At 43.8% G+C, this 27190-nt stretch overlaps 1 protein-coding gene across 2 annotated transcripts in view; it reads left to right on the forward strand.

Annotated features, from left to right (window-relative positions):
- The first annotated feature begins 99 nt into the window (after positions 1–99).
- The window catches only part of pcm (5'-3' exoribonuclease pacman), an 89429-nt gene continuing 62338 nt past the window's right edge, over positions 100–27190 (forward strand). For both annotated transcript variants that reach the window (XM_075686027.1, XM_075686028.1), the window contains exons 1-15: positions 100–289; positions 2959–3090; positions 3204–3304; positions 4391–4488; positions 7764–7873; positions 8564–8674; positions 10248–10333; positions 12110–12197; positions 12309–12477; positions 17592–17659; positions 17753–17900; positions 21082–21220; positions 21306–21395; positions 23842–23998; positions 25280–25399. In XM_075686027.1, coding sequence (XP_075542142.1) covers positions 215–289; positions 2959–3090; positions 3204–3304; positions 4391–4488; positions 7764–7873; positions 8564–8674; positions 10248–10333; positions 12110–12197; positions 12309–12477; positions 17592–17659; positions 17753–17900; positions 21082–21220; positions 21306–21395; positions 23842–23998; positions 25280–25399 — 1692 coding nt within the window. In that variant the 5' untranslated portion in view covers positions 100–214. The remainder of the gene's footprint in view (positions 290–2958; positions 3091–3203; positions 3305–4390; positions 4489–7763; positions 7874–8563; positions 8675–10247; positions 10334–12109; positions 12198–12308; positions 12478–17591; positions 17660–17752; positions 17901–21081; positions 21221–21305; positions 21396–23841; positions 23999–25279; positions 25400–27190) is intronic.

Genomic DNA, 27190 nt, shown 5'->3' on the forward strand with positions numbered 1-27190 from the left:
TGCGTTTTAACAAAATTTATTGTTATTTTTTACATACTTATATTTTATTGTTTATTTTGTAGTATGTTGTAGTGTATGAGGTGAAGGAACGCAGCAACTAAGCGTTTTCTCGATCTCTGCTGTCCCTGCATCCGCGCTATTGTAAATTCTGACCCAAGCAATTTATTGGCTCTATGACTAAATAAATTTCTAGGTAAACGAACCGCGCATAAGAATGGGAGTGCCAAAGTTCTACCGATGGATAAGCGAACGTTACCCCTGTCTGAGTTCTGCTGTCAAGGAATATCAGGTAGGTTTGACGTCGCGACAGGTAGCCCAACCGTCACAATACGCAGTTCATAGATCGTGTTACCGTCTACATCGTTCTAGCTACTCCTCGTTTCACAGCGCGTCTCAGACGCTGTCGGGAATGGAGTGAAACATAGTGTGCGGATGATTAGCGTGGCCTCGCTTGCGTATCACGCGTATAGCTCTTGTGACTTCGCTTAAGATCGAGAGTTTGCTCAACCGTGCAAAATTATGTATTGAATCGATTTCCGTCTAGGTTCGAGCGCTACATCCGAAGCACCTAATTATGAGCGCCGTAGATGAGTTTGAGTGCCACTCAACGTTGAAGAGGGGGAAGTGTCTTTATGTTTCAGTTTCTGTGTGCCGACGAACCAAAGTGACGCGTGTTTGCTGGGAGCATGTGCCTTGTTTCGCCATGGTCTTATCTTAACGTTATTTAAAGCTTGGCCTGATGACAGAAGTAGGGGATCAGTTACAGGACGCGATGTTTTCCTTGCGAGTACAAAAATAAAAGCTCTGTTAAGTTTCTTCAAGCTCACATTGTTTATGAATACAGTGCAACCTTTCTTTAAAACTGGTGGTAGCGCTTAAAGGGACGAACACACGGTGAAAAGACGACACGACGACGAGCGAATGCTTGCACCCTGACGAGGGAACAGTGCAACCTGTTTCTGACAAGTGTCGTTTGTTTATTCGTTGTTTGTTCGAGCCTCGCATAAGTGTCATGTCGCTTACGAAAACGATGTACACAAGACAGTTGCGGTCTAGCTTGAGTTTGAATTTGCTTGAAAGAAAATTGGCCGGCAGTTCTTAGTCCCACCATATGTCTTTGCATTCTCTGCATGGTTCGTGCTCCTTGACTGGCTGTGATTACATAACGGCAGCCGGCAGAATCACACGAAGCAATTCAAAAAATTACATTGACCCTAAAACTGTATCTGTATGTGACAACTTTGTCGATTTCTATGACCTATCCGATGCTTGACCAATCCACCATTGTGGGCTTGTGCTACGAACATATCCTCGTTCTGTATGTCAACTTTGACTGACAGATCACTAGACTGGTGTTGTCATAATCTTATGCTCATTTTGTTGGCAGTCTGCGCTACCATAATGACTTGTGCCCTTACAATGTTCTCTTAAAGGAGGAAAAAAGAATACAAAGTCGAAAGTTCATCGACATTGTAGAACCCTTATGGGTTCCTTATTCACGATGCAGTAAATGCAAGGTCATACATTCGAACCTGGGTATACCAAGCCCACATATAATGAATTATTGTGCATACTGAACAGCAGTAAAATCCTCTAGAAAGTTTTTGCATAAAATTTTCATTTTATATATCAAATTACCTATATATCATTTTTTACCATAGCAGGCAGGCTGACAGCCTGCCTGCTATGGTATATATTAGTGAAACCTGGCCCTGCTATCGAGACATTTGAAAACAGTCGGCTAGCTTTTACTGCTGCTGCTACATCAACACAAGGAAAGCACACATTTCATATATTATGGAAGAGCAAGACAACTAATGCATGCATACGCTATACGGTGCATCACTACTTTAGCCATTTAGTAGGTATATACTCTGTATTTCTTTCAATACAAAAAAATAGTTTGTAAGCAGTTGTGTTGTCATCATTTCTTTGTTTCCTGGTTCCTTTCATATTCCTTTTTATCATTATGAAGTTTCAGCGTAGAGATGATGATGCTATCTTCTATCTTCTTGATGCCCACACTGTGATATCAACGTGAACACTATCAAGTGCCAGCAAACTTTCCTCTCTTTCTACAAACACAAATATGCCAACATTAGTCATATGACTATAGCCAGGCAATACACAGTTTTAGTTTAAACTTAGCATAATAGCGGGATTAAGGGAAATATCATTACCATTCCGCAAATGAACTTTGCAGGAAGCGAGTTTTAGTATAGCGTAATAGTATACTTTTCATGTGGGACACTGTTCAACTATGCTTTAAATTTCGCATACAAAGTGCACATAAGTGATTTATCTATTCGCCAAGCATTGCATGTTGTCTGAAAAGTGCAAGAGACAGCACAGTGACAGCCGGGAGCACACTGTATTTGTACTCTCCATTCTGCCAGTGCACAGTAAAATCGGTACAAACCTGTCGTCTAAGGCCTCTGAGATCTGCCACTCTCAGAGGCCATATGCCGTTGTGCCTACGTCTGGACCTTGCCAATAGGTGGAGCAGCCATCCCGAAAGTTCCTCTCATTAGCCCTCGACTCATTCGAAACTACAGGCGATCTCAAAAAATCGACAAGGTTATTCATAATAGGCTGTCGTCAAAGTGGCCTGGGGCTGTGTGAAAGCTATTTACGCATTCATTTGCTACAAATGAAGTGAACTCTATACAAAAGCAGCACCAAATTCAGTTCGAAGTGGGCAGCCACGACTGCCACCATGTTTTTACATAAATTAGCAAAGACGGTCACACTAAATCTGAGAATTAGCATGCATACGCTTAACGCTATGGGTCGTTTAGCATTCTGTGCATGCGCATTTCGATCCCACTGTTCCACTAAGCCCGCTAAACTAAAACTTAAATTGCAATATCCAATTTCAAATATTTAATGTTTCTTAAGACAAGCTGTGTGTTATCAGACTGACCTGCCATTTCATTGTGCTTTAATTTGTCTTCCCAGATTCCAGAGTTCGACAACTTGTACCTTGACATGAACGGAATTATCCATGTCTGCTCACATCCCAACGATGAGGACCCGCACTTTCGCATTACAGAAGAAAAAATCTTCTTGGACATCTTTAATTACATAGATGTGAGTACAGGGTTACGTTATATGGATGTCATTGTGTATTTCGTTTATCTTAATGGGGACAGAGAACTGAGTTGCTTGCCTGTTTGTCTGAGGTCAGTTTTCCATGTTTTCAGTTTCTGTTTCGGATGATCAAGCCCAAGAAGACATTCTTCATGGCTGTTGACGGCGTTGCCCCCAGGGCCAAGATGAATCAGCAGCGAGGCCGGAGATTCAAGTAAGTACCTACATTTCGTTTTGGTTTGCATGTGCATGGGGTGCATTTTCAGCTATTCTGTCACATGTAGTGAAATAGTATTGCTCGAAATTGTTCTCTTCTTCTAGTTGGAGATAGCACGTGGGCATATTAAACTTCTCCAGAAGAAACTGGGCTTTGGCTTTATGTCGCCAGGCTCTTCATAGTCGCCAATGTACAGACATAACAATTTGTTGAATTTGTTCCTAACCTGACAGCTTGTAAACTTCAGCACAAAAGGACTCCATAGGCATTAACATCTGTTTCTTTTTTTTTTCTTTGCATCTTGCACCAAGCCTATTTTTATGCATTGAACCACTTTACTGTCACATGAAGTGCCACTTGTAACGCAGTCTGAAATTATTCTGTCAGATTACAGTAAAAGTAACAATTGTTGCTTCTTCTTTCATTAAAGTGTCAGGCCACTTGCACATACAATCATTATAAGAAAAAATATTGTTGATGTATTACTAGTTATCACAATCGCACTGTGACACGTCTATGTTGACTCATCCTCTCTCTCTCTCTTTGTAAGCTTGGTGCTTTGGACCTAGGCAAAGCTGTGCAGAACCAATGCATAGTGGCAACAAAGAAATTGTGTGCTGCCTATTGGTTGGTCACAATTTTGAGAAATTTTCCACCTTCATTGTATGTAGAATATTGCTACAGTAAATGGTTAGAGTAGAGGCCCTACCTCCACAATAGAATAATTTCTCTGCTTCTGAAGCCTGCTTGGCTGCTAAACCTAAAAGGCAACAATGATCAACATGGTGTACTGCGCAGACAGCAAGACAAGTGATACAAACCGGACAAACGCACTTGCTCTGCTGTCTGCTCTGTTTGTCAGTTTGAGCATGGGCCAACCAGCCCAGCTTAGAAATTGTGCAACAAGAATCGCTCCAACACCTTACATTTAGCTGTAACATACTTCCTTGCAGAGTGCAAAAAAAATTTTCCTTTAAGCTTTATGATACAGAAGTTTTACAAGGGCTAGCACACCAGGCTGCTGTTGTACTGTCGGCATTATGTCTTTTTTTAATATCCCACGCTTCTGTTGTCTGTTGTCAGGTCTGCAAAGGAGGCCCAGGCACTGGAGAAGGAGGCACGGGATAAGGGAGAGGTCCTGCCTACTGAGGAGAGGTTTGACTCAAACTGCATCTCGCCTGGTGAGAGCTAATTAAAATCTCTTTAACATAACTGTGGTTGGTAAGCTGCTCACTCCGTGGTTGCTTAGTGGCTTTGACATTGTACTGCCAAGCATGAGGTCATGGGTTCAATTCCCGGCCGCAGCGAACACATTTCAGCGGAATCAAAAGGCAAAAAACACTCTTTTGCTTTGATTAAGGTGTACAATGATGCATTCCAGGTTGTAAGGAATAATCCAAAGTCCCCGACCATGGCGTGCCTTATACCGTACTTATTCAAATCTAGGCCGATAGTTTTTTTCACATAATCATAGGCCAAGCTCTAGAGTCGGCTTAGATTCTAGGGTTATAAAACGTGCCAGGTTGTAATTAAAAAGGATAAATGGGGTGCATAGCTAACGCCATCTAGAAAAGTCAGTATCACATCCGCTACTAGTCGCGCCAGTAGTCAACGTATCGTATTTACACGATTGTAAGTCGACTCGAATGTAAGTCGACCCCCCATATCGCGTGACAGGGGAAAAAAAAAGAAAAAAAGGAGCATACCTGAGGGCGCATTCGATAATGAAAATTTATTAATAGCTGACATGGTCACTGGACTACACGTCTTCACTAGTGCTGCCATCGTCATCGTTGCTGCGGTCCCACAGTGCGTCGTCGTCCAGCGAAATTTCACATTTGGCAAACGACCACACCACGACATCTTGTGGAACAGCAGCCCACGCCAAATGCACCCAACCACACGCAGCCGTCAGGGAGGCTCTTTTGATAGGTCCGGTTGGCGTAATTTCGCGGTCTTCTGCCGCCAGCCACTCGTTGTACTCACGGCAGAGCAGGGCCTTAAAACGCGGAGGTCCAGGTTTGTTTAATGACCATGTCGCACTTCACTGGCAGGGACTGATCACGCTCTTCAGCGACGTACGCCGCAAGTTAGCCTACAGCTCCAGAAAGCGTCCAGACTTCGGCACGTGGGAAACTTCTCACTTGCCGTCACAGGTGAAAATTGCGCTTCGCTGCATTCTCCACTCTCGCACCACCCGTTCAGAAACATCGAAATTGCGACCCGCTGCGCAGTGATTTGTTTCTTCGACGTAAAGGATGGCAGCCCTCTTGAATGCTGCTGTAAACAAGTGCCGAACGATTAGTGGGCCTGGAGCACTCATGACGACTGGGGAAGCATGGAAGTAGCACATAGCCGGCAGTCAAGTGGAACGCTTCAAACTAATGCCAATGCCTTTCAACAGAGAAAGAGGAACCCGTGAGCGGTGTCTGCTCTTCCATGAACTACCGATACTCCCCGCAAGCGCCGCCATTCTGAGGGTGCCGCCGCAAATGGGAACAGCGTCGCTTCCATCAACTATCGACACCCTCCTCCTGAGTGTTGTGTGCACTGTAAAACTCTCAAAAATGTTGAAAAACCCTTCCGAAAAGCGAACAAACACGCGGGATACCGAAAAGATACGGGTAGGGCCATAGAGCAAACATAAAATTGTAACTACGTTGTAGCTCCCGTTGCTCTCGCTTTTTTGGCGGGGCCATGTTTTGGTTTCGATTGTAAGTCGACCCCCCAACTTCAGACTTTCAAATTTTAAAAATGTGGTCGACTTACAATTGTGTAAATACGGTAAGTACACGAGTGACATCGCTATTTTGACCTGTGTCGTATCTGCGTGCGGTGTGGCCCATAACATGGCATTAATGTAATGGCAACAAACAGGCGATGCCACTATAGTGCCGCTTTCACACGAAAAGTTGTGCATGCCGCAGAGGCATCGTCAAAATTTCAAGCCAGGCGCCGATGAAAAAAATGTCTGTCGTTAGAGAGGGCAATGGGGATGCTATTTGCACGTTCTGCAATGAGGAGATGACAGCAATAAAGAAATTAAGCGCACAGTAACAGAGAGGAGCTGTTCACCAAGATCGCGCCGCATTTAGATGCATGTGAGCCGTGCCGCACTGTCTGCGCATGCATGGGCGTGCGGGCGCAAGTAAGCTTGTGTGTGTCCGCAAGCATGCGTGTGGTCTGGGCTATAGCGACGAGGCTAGCAGCGATGATAACGTAGAGTGAGCTTGGCAAGTTCATATTAAATAAATGCTGTTTTCATTTTGTGAACGCTGCCCTCGCATGTTTGTTCGACCTACATTCGGGTTAAGTCTTTTCTAATTTTTTCTGGCTTCGGACATTCGGGGGTCGGCTTAAAATCGGGGCGAGCCTAGATTCGAGTAAGTATGGTAATAATATATTGGTTCTAACAGCTAAAACCCCAGAACTCAATTTTTAATTTTAGCCCCACGATTTGATTTTCATTTTAGTACATATTGCGGGGTCTGAGTTGCTCTTGGCAACAATGCAATAACTGCAGGGACAGTTGTGCAAACACATTAAGGGCATTTATTGCAAACTTTATACAAGATTACCATTCGCCAAAATACAAGGCATGGAACACATTGCTAGAATTTAGGTTTGATTCACCATGCAAGGATACCGGCGCCTAAGCCATTCACAGGTGCAGTCTCACAAACAGAAGTGCATTCGAGTGATAGGGAGACCCTCGGCAGGTCAATCCCGTGAAGCACACCCATAAGCATGCTGTTGGTCCGCGCACAACACCATTCTCAAGCCAAAGGGAGGAAGCAGTTGTCTCTTGCACCCTAGTATCCATGCCATTTACGGGATACTATCATCGGAACACTCGCTCCATCTCTCGTCGTACTGCATAGCTAACAACACTGACTCCCTCAGCCGCATGTGCTATGCGAGGAAGCCGGAATCCAGGAAATGTGAGAGTCGTGCAGGGAACACGTCGGGATACACAAGAGTTGAGCATGCCCATAGTGTGAAAGAGCTCTCACGGCACAGTACTGCCTTCATTGTCATTCAAGGTTGTCTGCAAAGTGCTTCACTCTTGAGCTTGTTTTAAATGTGTACACACCCGTGTATGTGGGTGTGTGCAGTTGGCCACAAAAATTTTGCAGGACACAGGACTTGCGAAAAAACTAAATTCCCGCAAGTCCTGGGCTTATAGCCTCAAAGTTTCAATTCGTATTAGCTTTTGCAACCTACACAGTAATCCATCAAATTAAGAGAGCGCCTTGCTTTAAAGAGGAGAAATTCACATTTGTTGTAGAACCTGTGTCCTGTAGACTTCTGTGGCTTACTGTACAATTATATGCATGTTTGTATGTAGACATTATTTTCAAGACATTAATCATAAAGACCCAGTGCATAGCCTTGTGGTTGACACTTAAGGCTTTATACAAAGAGTAACACTACCACAACATGCATTTCAATGCAGGCACTGAATTTATGGCACGGCTGCAGGATCAGCTGCAGCAGTTTGTGGCCACAAAGGTTTCCACCGACCCTCTGTGGCAAGGCGTCAAGGTTTACCTCTCGGGCCACCAGGTTTGTTGCCACAAGTTAATTTTGGCTAATTGATGACACTAGTGTAAAGGTTGGCTTGCACATCATTTGCTGTGCATCAGAGTTGGCCATGCTCTGAAGCAGGGATTGCCAAACTTCCTTGCCTTGGGGTAACCCTGCCTGCTGTGGAACCCCTACCCCCCGTACAACTCCTGATGCAGATGGGGTCATTTTAATTGTTAGATTCAAACTATCATGTACAGATCCGCCAAAGGGGCGATTGGGTCAGATCCATTTTGGGCACTTGTGAAATCCTAAAATGCTATTCGCGGAACCTGGTTCGGGAACCTCTGCTTTAGAGGGTCACATTTTCAAACATTGGCCCTTTCTCAGATTCAGTAAATATAAGGGCACCCCATATACCTCGTGCTTTTCTGAGGCGTAAAATTTGGATGTATATTAACAATGTGCTTGTGCAGGTTTATTATAAAGAAGTCCTAAGAGCATGTGAATTGCAAGTCACATAATATTTCGGCAAAGGTTAGGTATAGCAGGTAATTTGCTATATCTATGCATGCTGTCATGCAGTTTGACTGTATGTGTACTGTGCTGACGGATATTAGTTCCTCGGTTTGCTGTAAGTGTGAATTAGTAGAATAGTTTTGTTGAGCATAGCATGGCGAGTTCTTTTGTTTACGAGACAAACCATTTCTTTCCTGTGTTTTGGAATAGACGCCAGGTGAAGGGGAACACAAGGTGATGGATTTTATCCGAACTGAACGGTCCCAGCCTGGTTATGACCCAAACACAAGGCACTGTTTGTACGGGCTTGATGCTGACTTGGTGAGAAAGTTTGTTACTAACTTAGCATGCTTGTGCATTGCTCATGCTGTTGTCGCAGTGCGTGGATTTAGGGAGATTTGAATGTGTGCTGATTCCATTACCATTTCACTGCCCTTTCGCAGAGGCATAGTTGTAGCTGCTTCTATAGTTCACATACCTGCCCACTTTGGATGCTTATGTATGAATCTGGGATTTAAATGGGACAGCATTCTTTGCTGCTGCTCTACAAAGAGCATGGTGCCTGGGTTTCAAACCGAGGTGCAGAGGGCTTTAAAGCCACTAAGATTCAGCTGTGTGCGTGTCTGTGTGAATTTATGTTTCTCATAATATTGTGTGAGCATGGTATGCATTGACTCGGGTTCCATTACTTGATGTGCGCAGTAGAATTGACACCAAGTTATTTTCCGGATATTTGGGTGGTAATGTAACTGCGCGTTACAATCGGCGGCGCAGTAGAATCGTGCAAATACAGCAAGTCAGTGCCATATGAACAATGAGGTAGATACGAGTAGATGAAAGAGCATGATAGCGCGCCGGAACACAGTAGAAAATAACATAGTTTCATTCTCTACACGCGTGACTGCATGACATAGGAACAAGCAGACGAAGCGGAAGTACATCTCTCTTGCTATCTACGAAGTTAAAGACATGCAGGCATTCAGTTTGTATGTTTTATTATTTATTTCTGTAAACATTAATTCGTATACTGAAGCAACTGATCAAACAAATAACTGATGTTGCCTCGAATAATTCTTGAAGTCGCATGTCATTGTGAGTGACATCACAGCACTGCCATTTACGTAGTTGCACTGGTGCAACTGATGTCGACTCTCCAGCTGGGACTGCAGCACCTGCTCATTATGATTGTCATGATCATTAGCTCGCACAGTATGTATGCACCGTGCTTGTCAGCTCAAAATCGTCAGGCCTGGTGAGGGGCCCTTTAAAAACTATGCGGTGAAGCTGGCTTTAGGAAACTAGCTGCCATTGTGGAACACATATTTTTCTTGGTAAAAAAGGATTTCTACTTTGTTAAAGAGCTTTAATGCCACTTATGACAGTTTTTAACTTTGGACACGCAGAAGGTGGGTGCCCGTTTGATTTGGAGGCGTGTTAGAATCGGGCAAATGAATCACTAGTGTGTTATGACATCTTTTTCTGCATTTTGTTTAGTTCGCTCCGCCGGAATAAGTTGATCAATTTTGGCGGGCCTGTTAAAACTGAATTAACAAAAGTCAACTGTATTTGAAGTAATTGTTCCACTGAAAGCATCGCAGGTCGAAAACAACTGCGCTGCAAAACACGTAGAAGTGGGCCTTCTGTGATCACACTACTTGCAAAGCTTCTGCAGTGCTGCCTGATAATTATCAGAGTATAAGCTGTAGACTTTTAAGTGGGGTATGGGAAAGAGCCTTGCCACGTGGCCCAGAAACAAATCATACCACTTGAAGAGTCGCTTTGAAAGTTTTGACAAAAACTGTAGATGTCCAAGCATAGGCGTTAGGCTTTGTTCGTCAGCAACACGTCCGTACTCCTTCTCTTCTTTTTTCATGTGGGTGATATTCCTTTGCAGATTATGCTAGGCATATGTTCTCATGAACCGCACTTTGCACTGCTTCGGGAGGAGATTGTGTATGGCAAGAGGCAGAGTCAAAAGAGGTTAGTTTTTGTTCCTCTTTGTAATGTTCTGTGTTGTTTAGTGCATGTTCACAACTACTTTTGTTCATTAATTATTATTATTATTATTATTATTTCCTTGGTTTTCAATTTATTATACTTGGCTGTCAATTGATGTTTTATGTGCACCCTGTGACGCAGTAGTAGCTACTGTTCACCACAAAAGTTTATGGTACACTGTATTTGTGAAAAATATTGCAATCTACATAGCGATCTAATTAGAATCACCATACCTCAAGGGCCAGCTACAGTGATATTTCACTCTGCCTAAATTTGTATATGGATGACTAGTATATACCACTGAAGCAATCGTGGCAAAGCCACAGGGCTGGTAATTGTATGTATACTTTTCTTGTTAGCAGTCATTAAACAGTACCTAAGTAGACAATGCATACACCTGGTGGTTGTCGCTATGACATAAGTTCCAGCATGGTGCCTGCCTATTTTGGAGGTCATGTTGAGCCACTTATCCTAGGTCATGCGTCGCTTCTGGCAAGTAATAATGGCAGTGTGTGTCATTTTATTCCATTAGCCTTGTGAGTTTTAAAGTAGAGAAAGGTGTATGTGAAGTGTGGAAAGCCAGTCACGTGGTAGATGTAGGTCATGTGGTGGATGCGTGTGTGTGTGTGTCTGTAGCACAACTGACGGTGGTCTGCTTTGTACTACGGTCAATTGCACTTCACTCATTGAAGAGGCAGGATGTGTATCGAGTGAGCTCCTGAACAACACGTTGTGATGTGGTGAATGCAGTTTAAATTGTGGATCTGGGATCTCAAAGAGGTGCGACATAATGCTAATGCTTTTCTCCCATCTACCATGAAATCACCACTGAATTCTTTTCGTCATTAGCTCCCCCCACCCCACCCGTTCTCAGTATAAAGAATGGCTATTTTGCTAGATTTTCATGATGCTTTCACTCGTATTGCAAAAGTCAGATTTTGCATGGAGGCTCTTTACCTACGCCATCATTAAGTAGGCTTCTTAGGCTGTCCAAAATTTTGTAGCAGTTAGCCTTTATCAGAGCAAAAATTTAATTTTTTCGTAGAACCTGTGTAATGTAAACTTTTGTGGCCAATTGACATTGCCTTTTTGTCATAGTTGCATATGTTTCTTTGCATAAACTGCAAAGTGAGTTTTCTTCTTTTTTTTTTAATGCTTGCATTTGCACTCATTCTCACTATGCAAACTGAGTAAACAATTATTAGTTAGGACAGCAGGCTTCAGCAAACTGCTGGCAAGCTTTCTAACTGAGATCAGCTTTATTTTTTGTTCGCCCTCAGTACATCTGCATTTTAGTTGAAACCAAGGAGTTCCCCATGGTTTGCTAGGTTTGGTTGCAGCCAGAAATTGCAGTTTTTCCTTGTGCATAAGCATTGCTTGATATTCACCATTAGCATTAGTTTTGGTTCAGGGCTTTATCCTAAGATTCTTTTAAGAGGACTGAGTTAGCAAAGGAAAAGTTGTGCATATTCAATTGTAAGGTCCTAATGTGTTCATTTCCAAGTTTGTCTGGCATGCATATGGATGAAGGTGCTCTTCTTGCACTATGTGCATGCTTTTGTTTTTTGTGTTTGTCATTTTTTCTATATTCAGGTGTACTTTTAGTTGTTTCCGAAATAATTATGCAAAGATAGTCACAGTACGTTCACAGACAATGGCACCTTGTGTATATCATTGATGTAATTGCACGCTATGCATGGCACACGCTCTTGTCTTCTTTTTTACATTTCCTCATCGACTTCTTGCTTGCTGTCACAGGCTCAATGTTCCTGAAGAGATCACATTTCACCTTCTCCATTTGTCACTGCTTCGAGAATACTTGGAGCTTGAGTTTCAAGCTTTAAAGGTAAGCAGCTCATCTTTCTCGGTGGGCATGTTAGAGTCGAGATGGATTGGATATGTTTTCTGTTGGCTAAATGAGTCCTTTTCCCCCACTATCTCATCTTTCGTTTCGCAGGAAACAATCCCATTTGAGTTCAATGTGGACAACATCATTGACGACTGGGTGCTGATGTGCTTCCTAGTGGGCAATGACTTTCTTCCACATTTGCCTAACCTCCACATTGCTCACAATGCACTACCAGTTCTCTACCAGGCCTACATTGATGTGATGCCAACGCTGGAAGGTTAGTGCTCGGCCCCAAATTAAGGGGGGACGCAGCTTTCACATAGCGAAAAATGGCCAAATAATTGATTTTTTGAAAATCACATTTTCAATTTCTGTAATTCTTTTTATATATGATTCCGAAATATCATACCTATGAACCACATAGAAGTGCTCTAAAAGATTTGTTTTATCAACCAAGGTGGCAAAAAATTTCGCGGAAATCAACCAAGAACAGCGTTTTTCAAGCCACAGTACCTCTGGAACGGCGCAACCGAGCACCGCCGCCATCTTAGTCTCGTTGTAAAGTGCATTTCTCTGTCTTCAAATTTGCCGCTTCAGCTATCTCCTCCATACAGAAACAAGCGCACAAAAAGCAAATGATTGAAGGTCGTGCCGGAGTCTGTGATTGGCCGCACCCGCCACGTGACTCCAGCGCGGTTCGCCATTGGTCCGGCGCTCGGGTCATCTGCTCAGCTCCTTGCACCTCGCGAGCCTGGAAGTGTCCACTCGCCGTAATATTGACGTGTAAAAACTGGCGGTAGGCAGACATTGTAGTAGCGTGGCCGATCCCTACGTTTGTGGATGTCTAAGACCCTCGGCTAAGCATTCCAAGCATCAGCGACACGGACTTCACGACCAAGATTTGCACGTGGAATCCTCGGACATGCGGCTTGGCCTTTCAGCACTCGGTGTTTCGGAATTTGTGTTCAAGCACATCGCGCACGCAATCCTCGTACCGTGACTAAGCATTTCGCGCATAGGAGTCTCTGACTCGTCGATCAAGCACATTGCACGTGGACATCTCGGACCCTCGCCTACCGTATTTACACGATTGTAAGTCGACTCGAATGTAAGTCGACCCCCCATATCGCTTGACCAGACAAAAAAAATAAGAGAGCATACCCGAGGGCGCATTCGATAACGAAAATTAGTAGCTGACAGTCACTGGACTACTCGTCTTCACTAGTGCTGCCATCACCATCGTTGCTGCGGTCCCACAGCGCGTCGTGGTCCAGCGAAATTTCAAATTTGGCAAACGACCGCACCAGGACATCTTGCAAAACAGCAGCCCACGCCAAATGCACCCAACCACACGCAGCCGTCAGGGGGGCTCTTTTGACAGGTCCGGTTGGCGTAATTTCGCAGTCTTCTGCCGCCAGCCATTCGCTGTACTCACGGCAGAGCAGAACCCTAAAATTAAGGCTAAGGTCCAGGCTTGTTTCATGACCACGTCACACTTCACTGGCAGGGACCGATCACGCATTTCAGCGACGCACGCCGCAAGCTTAGCCTACAGCTCCGGAAAGCGTCCAGACTTCGGCACGTGGGAAATTTCTCACTTGCCGTCACACAGGTGAAAATTTCGCTTCGCTGCAGTCGCCACTCTCGCACCACCCGTTTAGAAACATCGAAATTGCGGCCCGCTGCGCAGCGATTTGTTTCTTCGGCGTAAAGGATGGCAGCCCTCTTGAACGCTGCTGTGAACGAGTGCCGAACGATTAGTAGGCCTGGAGCACTCATGACGACTGGGGAAGCATAGAAGTAGCACATAGCCGGCAGTCAAGTGGAATGCGTCAAACCAATACCAATGCCATAGAGAAAGCCAATGCCTTTAAACAGAGAAAGAGAAACCCGCGAGCGGTGTCTGCTCTTCCATGAACTACCGGTACTCCCCGCAAGCGCCGCCGTTCTGAGGGTGCCACCGCAAATGAGAACAGCGGCGCTTCCATCAACTATTGACACCCCCCCATGAGTGTTGCATGCACTGTAAGACTCAAAAATGTTGAAAAACCCTTCCGAAAAGCGAACAAACACGCGGGATAGCAAAAAAATACGGGTAGAGCCATAGAGCAAGCATAAAATTGTAACCACGTTGTAGCTCCCGTTGGTATCGCTTTTTTTTTTGGCGGGGCCATGTTTTGGTTTCGATTGTAAGTCGACCCCCCAACTTCAGACTTCCAAATTTCAAAAAAGGGGGTCGACTTAAAATCGTGCAAATACGGTAAGTATTTTGTACATCGGCGCCTCCGACTGCGCGACTAAGTACATCGAGTGTCGACTCCTCGAGCCTGTGTGTAGGCATTTCGCGCGTCAGCATCTCTGACTGCGCGAATAAGCGCATCGAATGTTGACTCCTCTGCCCACGTCTAGGCATCTCACGTGTCAGCACCTTGGACTTTGCGGCTAGGTATTTCGCGCGTCGGCACCTCGAACTGTGTGACTAAGCACATCGAGTGTAGACTCCTTGTATCTGTGACTAGGCATTTCGTGTGTCGGCACCTCGAACCTGCAACCAAGCATATTGTCCATTCACTCTATTATCATATTGTCACGATAACTCGCAACAATATCAATCATACCACCCCTTCCTAAAGAGAACCTCATCATGAGCTCTGTTCACTAGGCACCTCGGGCTGGCACAGACACCTGGTTGCAGAAGTGATCGAGGCATCATACAAAAGTATAATTCTGGAATGCACCTAGCAGCTGCATATCTATCACTGGCTCTCTGAACCTAAGTTCCACAGCCATCGTCAGGAGAACATGAGTTGGAAGGCTACTGAGACTCAGAGTTTCCATTCAGTAACGTCAATTCTACCAAAAGAAAAAACTGGAACTATGTTCATGCCCACACAGAGTTCTGCACCTTGGTTTGAAACCCAGGCACCATGCTCTTTGTAGAGCAGCAGCAAAGAATGCCATACAAAAAAGGGGGGGGGGGATGAAGGCACACCAGACCAGAGGCCACATGTAGCAGAAGCCCTACATCACAACACAACCGAAAGACTACAGATTTGATGCCTTTTAGAGAACTGAAGAGAAAGTGAAACTTTGAGAGCCGTTTTCTCAAAACTGTTTTTTCTCTCTTTTCTTTTTTTGCCTTTCTGCTCAGTTTCTGGAGCTGATTTCTTTTTTACCGTTTAACATATTTTGACTCCGCTTCTTTTTTTTGTCATATTCCTTGGGCTACAGTGCAGGTCGTGACATTCTCGCTTTCTTGTCTTGACCCTTTGTAAGTCTACGATATGGCAATTCGTCTACCCTGAAAGTGTGCTTGATGCGAAGGTAACATAAAAAATGGCACTCCAGAAAATTTGTGTTGCAAAAAAGAGAAAACAAGAATGTCACGACCTTCAGCATGCATATAGCTATGCAGTCAATACTTAAGAAGCCTTCTATCACATTTTTTATGTTCCCCAGGCTCTCCAGAAAGTTCGAGGGAGAAAAATTCTGCTTAATAAAATTCAATAAAATATTCCCAAGATATCACTCTGAAACTTTTATGGGAGAATCAGAGAGATTCTAAACATTTGTGCCAATTTTCATGAAAATCCATGAAGAAACAAGGAAGTTGGCTTTGAAAGCCATGTCCCCCCTTAAAAGGAAGTGCGTAAAGGCCTTCAAAGCCTTAAAAGGCCTTAAAAGCCTTTTAAAAGGCCTTAAAAGCCTTTTAAAAGGCCTTAAAAAGGCCTTAAAAGGAAGGGCTGTGCCATGTGTGTTGGTTATTAAAGATGTTCATGCTACGCAGAAAACTTGACAGGCCTGTGGCACTTGAGCAACATTGTGGTCACTTCACTCTGGAGCCGAGTTTGCATGAATGAGACGGTAACGCATCGCATTTCTCAGTGAAACGGGCTAATACTTGCGTGACAGCATTTACATATGGTGCACTTTCCTACATGTGAAACAAGCTGGAACTTGTATAGGGTGGTTTGCGTTTCGCCTTCGAGGGGAGGAGGGTGCACAGCAGTAGCCATCTTGCTTTTCCTCTCTCTTGCTAAGAGTGATATGCCAGCGTCTACATGCACCACGTGAGATTAGTTTTCTTGCCAAGAACTACCCCCTGCTTTAATGCAGTTCACCTTCATAGCACGTTACCACCGTTTACATGGACGTGATGCACTAGAAATGTGATGCATCACTTATCGCATTTTGGAAACGGTGCTTGTGACCGACCCGTGTTGCCTCATTTTTCCCAGAGCCTGGGCACCATAATTGGCTTGGCTTATAGCTTGTCCAGTGATGTAGTTGCGTCCACATCCTTTGGGCAAGGAAGCTGCAACAAAATGCAATGTTTCTTTCATCTCTTTTTTTCATTGGTTTGTAAAAGATAGAAATGAATCAAGAACCATCATAGTCTATATTTCTGTGTAGAGAGACACAGTGGCAACGCAGCCCAAGTGAAGTGATACAGGGTTACACATATCCAGTCCAATTTAATTTCTGTGAAAGGACAGTTGGTGCTGTTGAAAGAAGCTGCTTCTCATGTGTTTTTCACCTTTTAACGCTATAGCGTTAAGGAGCCCGTGTCGCAAAAAATCCGGCATCGGCGACCCTCGTCGCCATCCAGCATCGGCATCCGGCATCGAATGTTGTTTTGGCTAAAAAATTTTCAAACGACCCATACCCAGGCCCTCCATGTGACGCAAGGAATTTATTGAACTAATTCAATTTCTCGAGCTAAAATACATGGAAAAATCGTAAACTATGACTTACACACAACCTGCAGACATGATAGGTCTTGGATTGTTATTTTACTATACGAGAAAACATAGTTCTGTTACACGAAAACTAAAAAAAAAAACCTTCACACACACATACCGGCTGCGGCGTTCACAGACTGACTGCGACGTCCGCCATTTGCGCGCGCCGGCATGATGGGCGTCTTGGGGCCCACGGAGCGGCACGCCCGATTCCTTGCAATACCTCCAGCTGGCACTTGCCTTTGTGCATAGCACTCGCGGCCAGCGTTTCCCGATAAACATAGCAGTTACATACGCTCCAGTTGCTGGGACGCGTGAGAAGCAGTCGGGGATCTTTGAATGCTGTCGCATTCCACTCTTAAAGGTGAAGCTTAAGCGTCCTCCAAATTTTATTGTTAGAGATGGCCAAGCTCAATGTTTGACGCATTTGGCCTGTGTGTAGTTTGTCATTTTACATGTAATTTGTGCATTTTATTTGCAGTTTCAGTCAATTATTAGTCGGTCATAAACATAACGCGTTAGTGGCACCTAATGAGCACTTATTTTTTCCCATTAATATCTTGTGCTTTTCTTTGGTAATCATAACAGACACAGAAGTACCAGTGCTAAGAACTTTTATGAGTTGTTCTACCCATTGTTTTGCCTGCAGGTTACATCAATGAGTATGGAAAGCTAAATTTGGAAAGGTTTGAAAAGTTTCTCACCAGGCTGTCTCAGGTATGCTTACCTATCCACTTGCTGCATTTTCTTTTCTCTTCCTCATACGGTTTTTTTAGTTACTGATTAACGAGGTGTATTGATCAATTCCAGTTCGACTACGAGAAATTCACCGACATTCAAGCCGATCAGAAGTTCTTGGCATCAAAGAGAGCCTATGCCGAAGCACCAAATGGTATTGTGCAGCAGAACGGTTCACCACCACCTGACAAGGAGAAGACCAAGGATCCAGACGAAAAGCGTAAGTGCGAAATTCAGAGAATGCATCTGTGCGCTCTGGTGTGTGCTGTGCCATTGGCATAGTCATTTGCTGGGCATCAAACATTCCTTATGTAGCTGGGTGAAAAAAATATTAAGGGGGTGGATGACTGTTGCACAAGGCTGCAAGGCAGGGTTTTCAGTGATGGTGGCCAGATGGCATTCTTGGCTAATGCTACAGCTGTTTAGTTGCATGCACAACAGTTACTTTCAAAGAGAGACCAGGATTGTTTTTAGAGCATTTAGTATTAATGGCTGTAATGTATATAACTTGTAATTCCCTCCCCCCCCCCCCCCTAACCTGGTTCACACTCATTTTCAGCATTTTTGTGGGAAATAGCTGGGAAGAAAAGCGCTGTGAAAGTTTTTTGGAAGCTGGCCATCAAAACCACAAATGTGCTGCTAAGGCCCATTCTAGCTGACACAGTGATCATGCTGCTTGCGTGCGCTGAGTGCTCAAGTGTTCGCAGGTGCATTTAATAGCTCACACTGTTTCTCGAGCGTCTCAAGAGTGCACCTCGGAATCTTGTACATTGCAAGGACATCCGACTTCTCACCGCGTTCGACCTGATTTATGATTTCGAGCTTCACGAAGAAAGGCGAATTCTGCCGCTTCATCACGGCAACACTGTGGGAGAAGGCACACAAGGCGCACACAATGAACCAGAAAAGCAGCGAGACAACTTCCACTCTCGCCATCTTGCATGACGAGGGCACAAGCGCCTCTGATTGGCTGTCTGAGCAAGCGCTGCGGGCGGGCCAGGATCATTTTTTGCAGGGGGGTGTCGGCGGCTCCAAGGTAGCGCGGTCACATTATTGTTATTTGCTCTCGTAATGCAGCAGGCGCCAGGCTATCTTCGTCGTAATCACTGCTTGAATTTGCATTTTCTAACCTATTCGTTACTGATAATGCTGCTAAGAAAGAGTATAGCCTGCACAAACTTTATATTTTGCCATCAATTGTGTTCTTTGGCGGTGGAACAAATCTCTTCTCTTCTCCAAGAAACAACCCACTATACTGCATGCTGTGGTATCATATACGATACGGCAACTAATGGTTGCCTCACAGAGCTACCCTAATGTATTTCTCATTAAAAATATTACATTCGGCTAATAAACAGCTAACAGTCTGGTATTTTTTGTTCCCATGTGAAGAATATACATTGTGAAAATAACCTTTTTCTTTACAAACTTTTTGCATGCTGTGACATGCTGCTACCATCCATTTTATAGCAGAAAAAACTTAAAAGCTGTTTTTAGTGCTACTGGCACTATGAACAGTTAACCCTTGATATAGTGAAGTAGGTAAAATCGACAATTTGCTTCGTTATATTGAAATCCCGCCTTTTATGCGAATAAGTAGTCGCCGATTGATTTTTATTACACAGAAAGGGAACACAGAACTTTCTGAATTATCGGGCTATCAAAAAAAGCAAATTTGAATGAGAAAACAATTCATTTTGGTTAATTTGGGAGTCGGCGACGAATGATGTGGTTTTGTGCCACGTCTACTATATCTTCACATAGGCGATACGAATTAAGCACAGCCAGCCATGTTTTCGCTTGCTCTCTGCCCCCGCGCCTGATTGCATCACCCACACTGAGACGACGCTATCGTGAAAAGCACTGGTAGTGGGGGGCGAATGCTTCGTTGGTCTCTTGCACCAACGGGTCATTGAAACTCAAGATTATGCAACCTTCAATACTAAACGCGCGGGAAGACAGCTGACATGATGCCATGCCGTCTCAGCATGCCCACTGTTTGCACATGGGACAGATTAACTCTAAAGCAAGGTGCGCGGCTGCATATGATCTCAGCCACGCCTACAGCCATGCGCAGCTACGGCCGAGATGCTCGCCAGTAATCGTGACGCACGCCAGCTTAACACCTCCTTGCCCCGTCCATCGCGCGCACTTGATCGCGTTATAGTGAGCTCGCTCCATTCTCCCTCTTTCCCTTTGCTTGCGCAGGGAGGTGGCCCTCGTGCATGAAGCCACCATCTTTCTTTCTCACCCTGGCATACTTTCACTCACACCTAAAGCATAAAGTGCATGGGGCGCAATAGGATCTGATTGCACTTTGACTTTATATGGAACATGATGCAGCTTTGCTTTGGTGTTCGCTCTTGTCGTGCTATTTGAGAATTGTGTTTGCAAGCAGACGCTTGTAATTCAATCATTTGACTATCTGTGTCTGCGGAAGTTTCCATTTATTGTCTCGGCATTTCTTTGTTGTAGAAGCAAAATTTTGTTATATTGAAATTGCATACAAATGCACTTCATTATATTGAGGTTCTAATTACATGGTGTTCTGTCGACAAGAGATTATGAAAAGTTAAATACTTCTTTATATCGAGAATTTCGTTATATTGAAGTTCCGTACCCCGAGATTTGAATTTATTCATTTGCTAGAGTGGACATAGGTTCCAGGTAAATATGTAGGATATTCTTTTTGATTATATCTGCTAGATGAAGTATGTGTATCATATATGGTACTTTGTGTGATAAGGGGTTAATTTATAACTTTTGGTGTAACCGCATCGAGTTGCCGAAAAGGAATGAAGTGACGGAAAATATTTGGGACTCCGGTCAACGAAGACACAGGGCGAGTCTTTAAATTTTTGTCCTTGAACGTCGTTTCTTCTTTAATATTTGTATTCTGTCATAGCGCGCACTAGTCATTGTCATTATTGTAATATCTATGTGTTATGCCATTTATAGCAACAGATCTTTAGTCCTGCTTACGGCCATGTAACACCTACAATTAGCACTCTATTTTCCACTTTATTGAGAGGTCATTTATAGTGCATCATCACATGTCATGGCACTCTTTGGTCGTATCTGGCCCTTGCACCATTAAAGACCAAACATGATCATCATTGGATATTTGTATTCAATTCAATTAGTAAATTTCACGATTTGAACACCCCTACTTTGCAACTTATGCAACAGAGATCTTAAACAATCTCTGTGTCCACATCTCCATTTGTCCCAGGAGGGAATTCCTGCACCTCATTCCTATCTTAATAGAGAGGTTAATTGCTAAAGATTCCTGTTAATTGTGCTTTGTGAACTACCTTTCAGAACTTGCATGGCATGGCCACACATATTTTCCTACACGCTAAATGTTGGTGTCTTACATTGCTTGGCTTGCTGTTTGTCAGGCCTGCTGGAGAAGTTCAGCCACCTGGACATTCCCGACTATGACAGTGATGAGGAACAGGAGGGTCTTGTCGAGATGGAATTTCGGCAACACAAGCGGGACTATTATGTCAACAAGCTGGACTACAAGGATGTCAACAAGTGAGCTCTTATTTCTCCTTATCTGGAAAGGCTGTGGTGGTCCCACTGTGTATTAACTTCAAGAGGGCTTGTTACATCGTTTCAGGGAAGTTATGCAAGAACAAGCACATGGCTACGTCCGAGCTGTTCAGTGGAACTTGCACTATTACTACAATGGCGTACAGTCTTGGAACTGGTAAGAAGTTCTTTGTGTGAAACGCGAAAGGGAACTGCTGGCATGTGAACTGGAAACTGAGCTCGAAAATATTCTTTCACATGTAATTGGGTTCTTCTTACGAGAAACGTGGGCTGCAATAACACAAACTAATGTTATCATGATCAGTCTGCTGTATGTCCACTGCAGGATAAAGGCCACTCCCAGTGATTTCCCTTTACCCCTGTCTAGCGCCAACTGACTCTATCCTATACCTGCATATTTATAATTTCATTGCGCCACTTAGTTTTCTGCCATCCTCTAGTGTACTTCCCTTCCCTTGGTATCCATTCTGTAAATTTGATAGACCAACGATATCTGTTCTAAGCATTACGAGGCCTGCCCAACTCCGTTCTTTACACTGTATTTCAACTAGAATATTGGCTACCTTCTGTTTTCAGTCTAATCTACACTGCTGCCTTTCTTTTAATATTGTTTTTTTTTTATAGCTGCTTGTGTGGTCTTCATATAAGTTGACACTGAGTTAGGTCAAGCCCTTCCCCCTCACACTAGCCCTCGGAAATGTGGAAAATTTTTTGGATCGCAAGTTGTGACACATTAATTTATTTGCCATATTGAAGCCTCGGCTCTTGTTATTTGCCGTGGAAATCGTAGACTTCTCAAAAGCTGTGGCATTGCTTTTAAATGGAGTCAACTTCTCATGGACTGCATCTTGTTGTAGCTCACACTGAGCGTTGTTTGCTGACGGTGCCACAGTGACTGAGGTGCAGCGCTTCACATGGCCAATCGGTGTTTTCCAAAATGTTGAAGCATCTCTTCAGTGCGAGATCGAAGTCGTTTTGTGCTTCAGAGAATATTGCATTTCATTTAATGGCGTCGAACGTGGGTAAGATTTACTTATACATGGAACAACATACTGTTATCGAAAGAAACCTGCCGTAATGGCCTAATGGCTATGTTGTTCTGCTGAACATGAGGTCGTGGGTTCAATTTCCAACTGCCGTGGCTGCATTTTGATGGTGCAGAATGCAAAAATGCCCACTCATACTTCTCGTTAGCGGCATGTTAAACTACCTCAAGTGGTTACACTTTTTTCTGTAGCCCTCCACTATGGCATCTCGCATAACCCCAGTGTTGCTTTAGGATTTTAAACCCTGTGAAGTTACTAAATAGTTGTTAACTTGTTATAATTCATTCTTCCATATGCATCAGTCACATCTTAAAAACTTCGATAACCTGAACAGGTTGAAGTCCTTTGTGTTTTGTAAGGCTGTGCATTTCTGTCAAGCTGCAAACCGTATGTTTATTGTAGCAGGTCTAGAGAGATTGATTGTACTGTACATATTTGTCGATTACTTGATTGATGACATGGATGTGATCCATTGTAGACTATCCCTTGCTGAAGCCAGTCTGTTCTCTTGGTTGACGGAAGTCAAGTGTCGCCCCTATTCTATTGGAATTTGGTAAATACTTTATTAAAGGGGCACTAAAGGCACATATTAAGTCAAGCTAAAGTGATAGATTGGTGCTCAAGAACCTCTAAGGTGTCAATATTATTGTGAATAGTAATTAAGAATAGTAATATTATTGCTTAGTAATTAAGAAATTGAGGTAAATGCAGAACACGATTAGGCTCCCCCTGGATATTCAGGTACTTGCCCGATGACAAAGGTACTCCTCATTTAAATTGTAGTGCCTAATACTCTGTCTCTAGTACTCAACCACTAGTTATGACAGCACCATTGTATTGCATTATAAGATGAATAAAAATGCTGTTTGTCCAGTTTTATTTCATTTTAGAATAAAGAACTCGTTGATATTACCCTTGACACGACGCGGGCGGTCGAAAGGTTTTGTTTTCGCTCAGCTCTGTGCCACCTGCGCTTCCATATTTCAGTAGTTTCGTTATCATGTAGTGCTTTGCTGGTTTTGCTGGCTCGTGAAACTCGCACAAACTGCAAGTAGCAGAGAATTCCACTTCCATGTGATGTCGCGGGATTGACTGAACCGTCCACGCTGCTTGGCCAAAAGCAGCTGCAGCGGCGATTCCACTGCTTTGTCATGCCTCGGTTTCTCCATGGCCGCACATTTCCACAGCCATAGAGAAAGTACAGTACAGTTTTGTGCAAAAAATTGTACTGCCGTTTGTCCGGCACCATTTTACTCACCAACGGCAACAAACGGCGGCGATGTTGCCACTCCCCGGTTGGCCGGCGGGAGGCTTGAATTGCTATAAAGGTATTCGGACCCTTCAAATGCAAGTTCCTCGTAAACTAAGTCTTTTCTTGGCATGAAACAAGCATTCTGAGGTTTCTGGAATGGTATTCAAATGGTACACATCGACTTAGTATTTGCTCTTAGTGTAAGTGGCCCTTTAAGGGTTGTCACGATTATTGCATTGTTAATCACAGGGCAATGCTTACAGAAAGATCAGTGAGATATACTGGCCTTCATTCGCTTTTCACAGGTACTACCCACACCACTACTCTCCTTACATCTCGGACATCAAGGATTTTCAAAACTTGGACATGTCATTTGACCTGGGCAAGCCTTTCTTGCCATTCCAGCAGCTCATGGCAATCCTGCCATCTGCCAGCAAGAAGCTCGTCCCTGGTGCATATCAGGTAAGCAACCATTTAACATGAGCATTCCTACCAGCCTTTTCAAATGTGCTTGGCCATAGATGTTTCAAGTGCGCTGAAAATTTGTGTCTGTAGAAGATGTCTTGTTCTGCATCTTTACTGTCAGATTTTCTAAGAAAACTTGTCTTGTTTTGCACTTTGTTGAGGGACCCATGTATTCTGGTGTCTTCGAAATATATAAGAAACATGTTTCTTGCTCTTGCAAATTGTGAATGCATTAATTACCTGTATGCAATCTATACAACCGACTTCCATTTATTCGACCTTGATGGGACCAGCAAAATTGACTGAAATACCCGATGGGTCGAATTAAACAAGATGCAGAAAAAATCGTTTGAACACACTTCTTATTCATTTGTCAGTATTAGCCCGATTCCAACATGCCCCTCAGTCAAACCTGTGCCCACTTTCTATATGCCCAAAGTAGAAAACTAGCGTAGAGATAACATTAAAGCCCCTTAAAAAAAGGTAGAAATTTAGGCGCACCCGATTTTTTAGCATGACAAATAGGCGAGGGTCTACTATGCGTTGCACCATGGTGGCAGGTTTCCTAAAGTCAGCTTCGCATACAAACGTTGTTAAGGTGGTCTTGGTTACGTAGCAGACAATTTTCGGCCGTTTTCTTGAAAAAACAAAAACGCTCTAGTTATAATCTGATAAATACCGTAATAATGCATTGGGAGCTACGGTTACTGCTTGAAAATTTTTCAAGGGCAAGCTGGAAATAGGCATTAGATATGAGATTACGTGTGTTCAATGCATTCTTTGTCCCCTAAGCACTGCCGAGGCAGGCGCTACCACTAAAGGGGTCACTATTGGGGTCACCATAGGGGCCAAGCACTTGCATGGTGGACTCATCAAGGAATTGTCCAGCGAAGGTCAACTTTAGGATTGAAATAACGCCCTGTCCCGTTCTCTTCTCTTGTGTGTGTCCATTTATTTGGCATATTTATATTTTATAATGAACAGCTACTAACTAGCCCAACAAGAAGTGCTTTTATGAAATAATGAAAGTTTGGGCACCATAGGCGACAGCCAGGACCTTCCTTCAGGATCAAATTGACAAAAAAAATAGAATTAACCAGAGTCAAATTAATGTAAGTGCATTGTATTATGTAGGCTAGACTGTGTAAACTTTTTGCTGTAGACCTGTAGTTCCAGATAAAAAGCATCTGTGAAGTCAAACTTGTAATCGTGTCAAATTGTGTGAAGAGAATAATTTTAAAAGGTGCTTATATTGCGTTCATGTTCTCTTGTTTGCAGGATCTCATGGAGAATGAGTCATCTCCAATCTTGGATTACTACCCAAAGGACTTCAACACAGACTTGAATGGGAAGCAGCATGATTGGGAAGCTGTTGTGCTCATACCTTTCATAGAAGAGGTATGGTTCCTTACTGTTACAATAACAGCTTGAGTTAGTCGTTTCTACAAAATAGTCACATGTAAATGCGAAACTTTACGTTTTGGTATTCCTTCTTTTTAATGCAACACTTCCCCTTCCTTTTTGGGTTATTTCTTTATCTGCAAATGTAAAATCTTCAGAAGGACTAAAATGATTTATTAAATCGAAGCTTTTCTTGGTGGCCCTCTCTAAGCTCATGGGCATCCTGTTCAGAAAAGGCACATCCTTTCACATGTACAATTGCAGTCATATGCCGTCAACATCTGATTTTTCAGACTCTCTACAAGCTGCAAAAATATCGCAAAAATCATGCAATTCTTAAAACGAAAGCATGCCTTTTACTGACTTTGAAGGCTCAAATTGCCACATGCTCATCCAATATACAGTCAAACCCAGTTATATCAAACTCAATGCCTATCAGTTCAATAGAGGGCATAATTCGATATCAACCTGCTGAACAATTGGGCATCATTAAAGCACATACATCTAAAAGCACTTCATTGATGAAATTAGCTCAGTTTCACATCAAATAGTCTGTAGCTTCTTTTATTTGGGCAACTTTGCACGCATTTCTCCACATTGTCTAAGAGTTGGAGCAGCTGAGGCCACAACCTTCCACATTTGCGCAGAAGCGCCGGACTAGTGCGAGCGCACCAATCACTGTGTAGGATGTGGGTAAAGGATCGTCGTTGCTTTCCTCATTGGTCCCGCTTTCACTTGTGCTCGGTACGATGTCAGCAATGTCAGGGTGTCTACCAACCGGGAAAACCGGGAATTCTCAGGGATTTTGAGTAGTCTGGAAAAACTCGAGGAAAACTCGGGGAATTTGTGCTTCTATCAGGGAAAATTAGCTGTAATTTTATTGAAAGGGAACGAAAGTCACCGTAATGCTCACCCGAGTAACAGAGAGGTATCGTAACGAATGGTTTCTAACACCACGTCGTCGGCTGGAGGAGTTGCCAGAGTACAGTCAACGAGCAACTTTCAGGACGCCAGATAATTCGGACGGCTTCGCGGCACCACTATGTACCCCATAGATCAATGTATAAGAACGTCTGAAATTGAGGACGCAAGAACCCTTTGCTGTGCGATTTTCCGGACTTTTTGCCGTGACCGCAGGTCCGAAACGGCAATAATAAAAGCCACAACCACCGCCATTTTGATAACCTCGCTGCCTCGAACCGGCACACTCGCACGCAGATCCGCTGGCAACCGTAGCCAGCACCGCGGCGATGCTAGGCCCAGCTGCTTCAAGGTTCGGTATTAAGCTTCTTGCCGTTCTGTGCCGTGTTTTTTTCATTAAAAGAATTCGCCACTGTCAGCAATGGCACCGACACCGCCATTGTGGTCATCGCGATCGGCTTCGAAGTTCCGAAAGCACAACGCGATGCATAATGACGATTCCCGAAAGTCAGCTTCACCTCATTACTGCAATGTTACGCTGTGAAGCATAACAAGTGTGGGAAGGGGCAACTGTCACGGGACACAGTATGTGTTCCTTAATTATACACGCGTGCACCAGCCATCTTCTGTCACAGTACGAGCACCGATATGCCTAATAAGCTTACTGGCAGGCCTTCAGAGCTTTTCCGGGCGTGCCTGTGGCGATTTGAGCCCTTAAGAGCTGTAAAAGACATGCATTCATATTTTCGGACGTTATCGCGGCCCCTAGGCAGTCCAAAAAATCGGACGATGACTGTACAACTGTCCAAGAGGATGCTTCAAATAGTCTGTGTTGCAAACGCACAGCCGAAGGAGAACAAGAAGACA

Source organism: Dermacentor variabilis, chromosome 3, assembly GCF_050947875.1.
Source record: "Dermacentor variabilis isolate Ectoservices chromosome 3, ASM5094787v1, whole genome shotgun sequence".
Taxonomy (NCBI): domain Eukaryota; kingdom Metazoa; phylum Arthropoda; class Arachnida; order Ixodida; family Ixodidae; genus Dermacentor; species Dermacentor variabilis.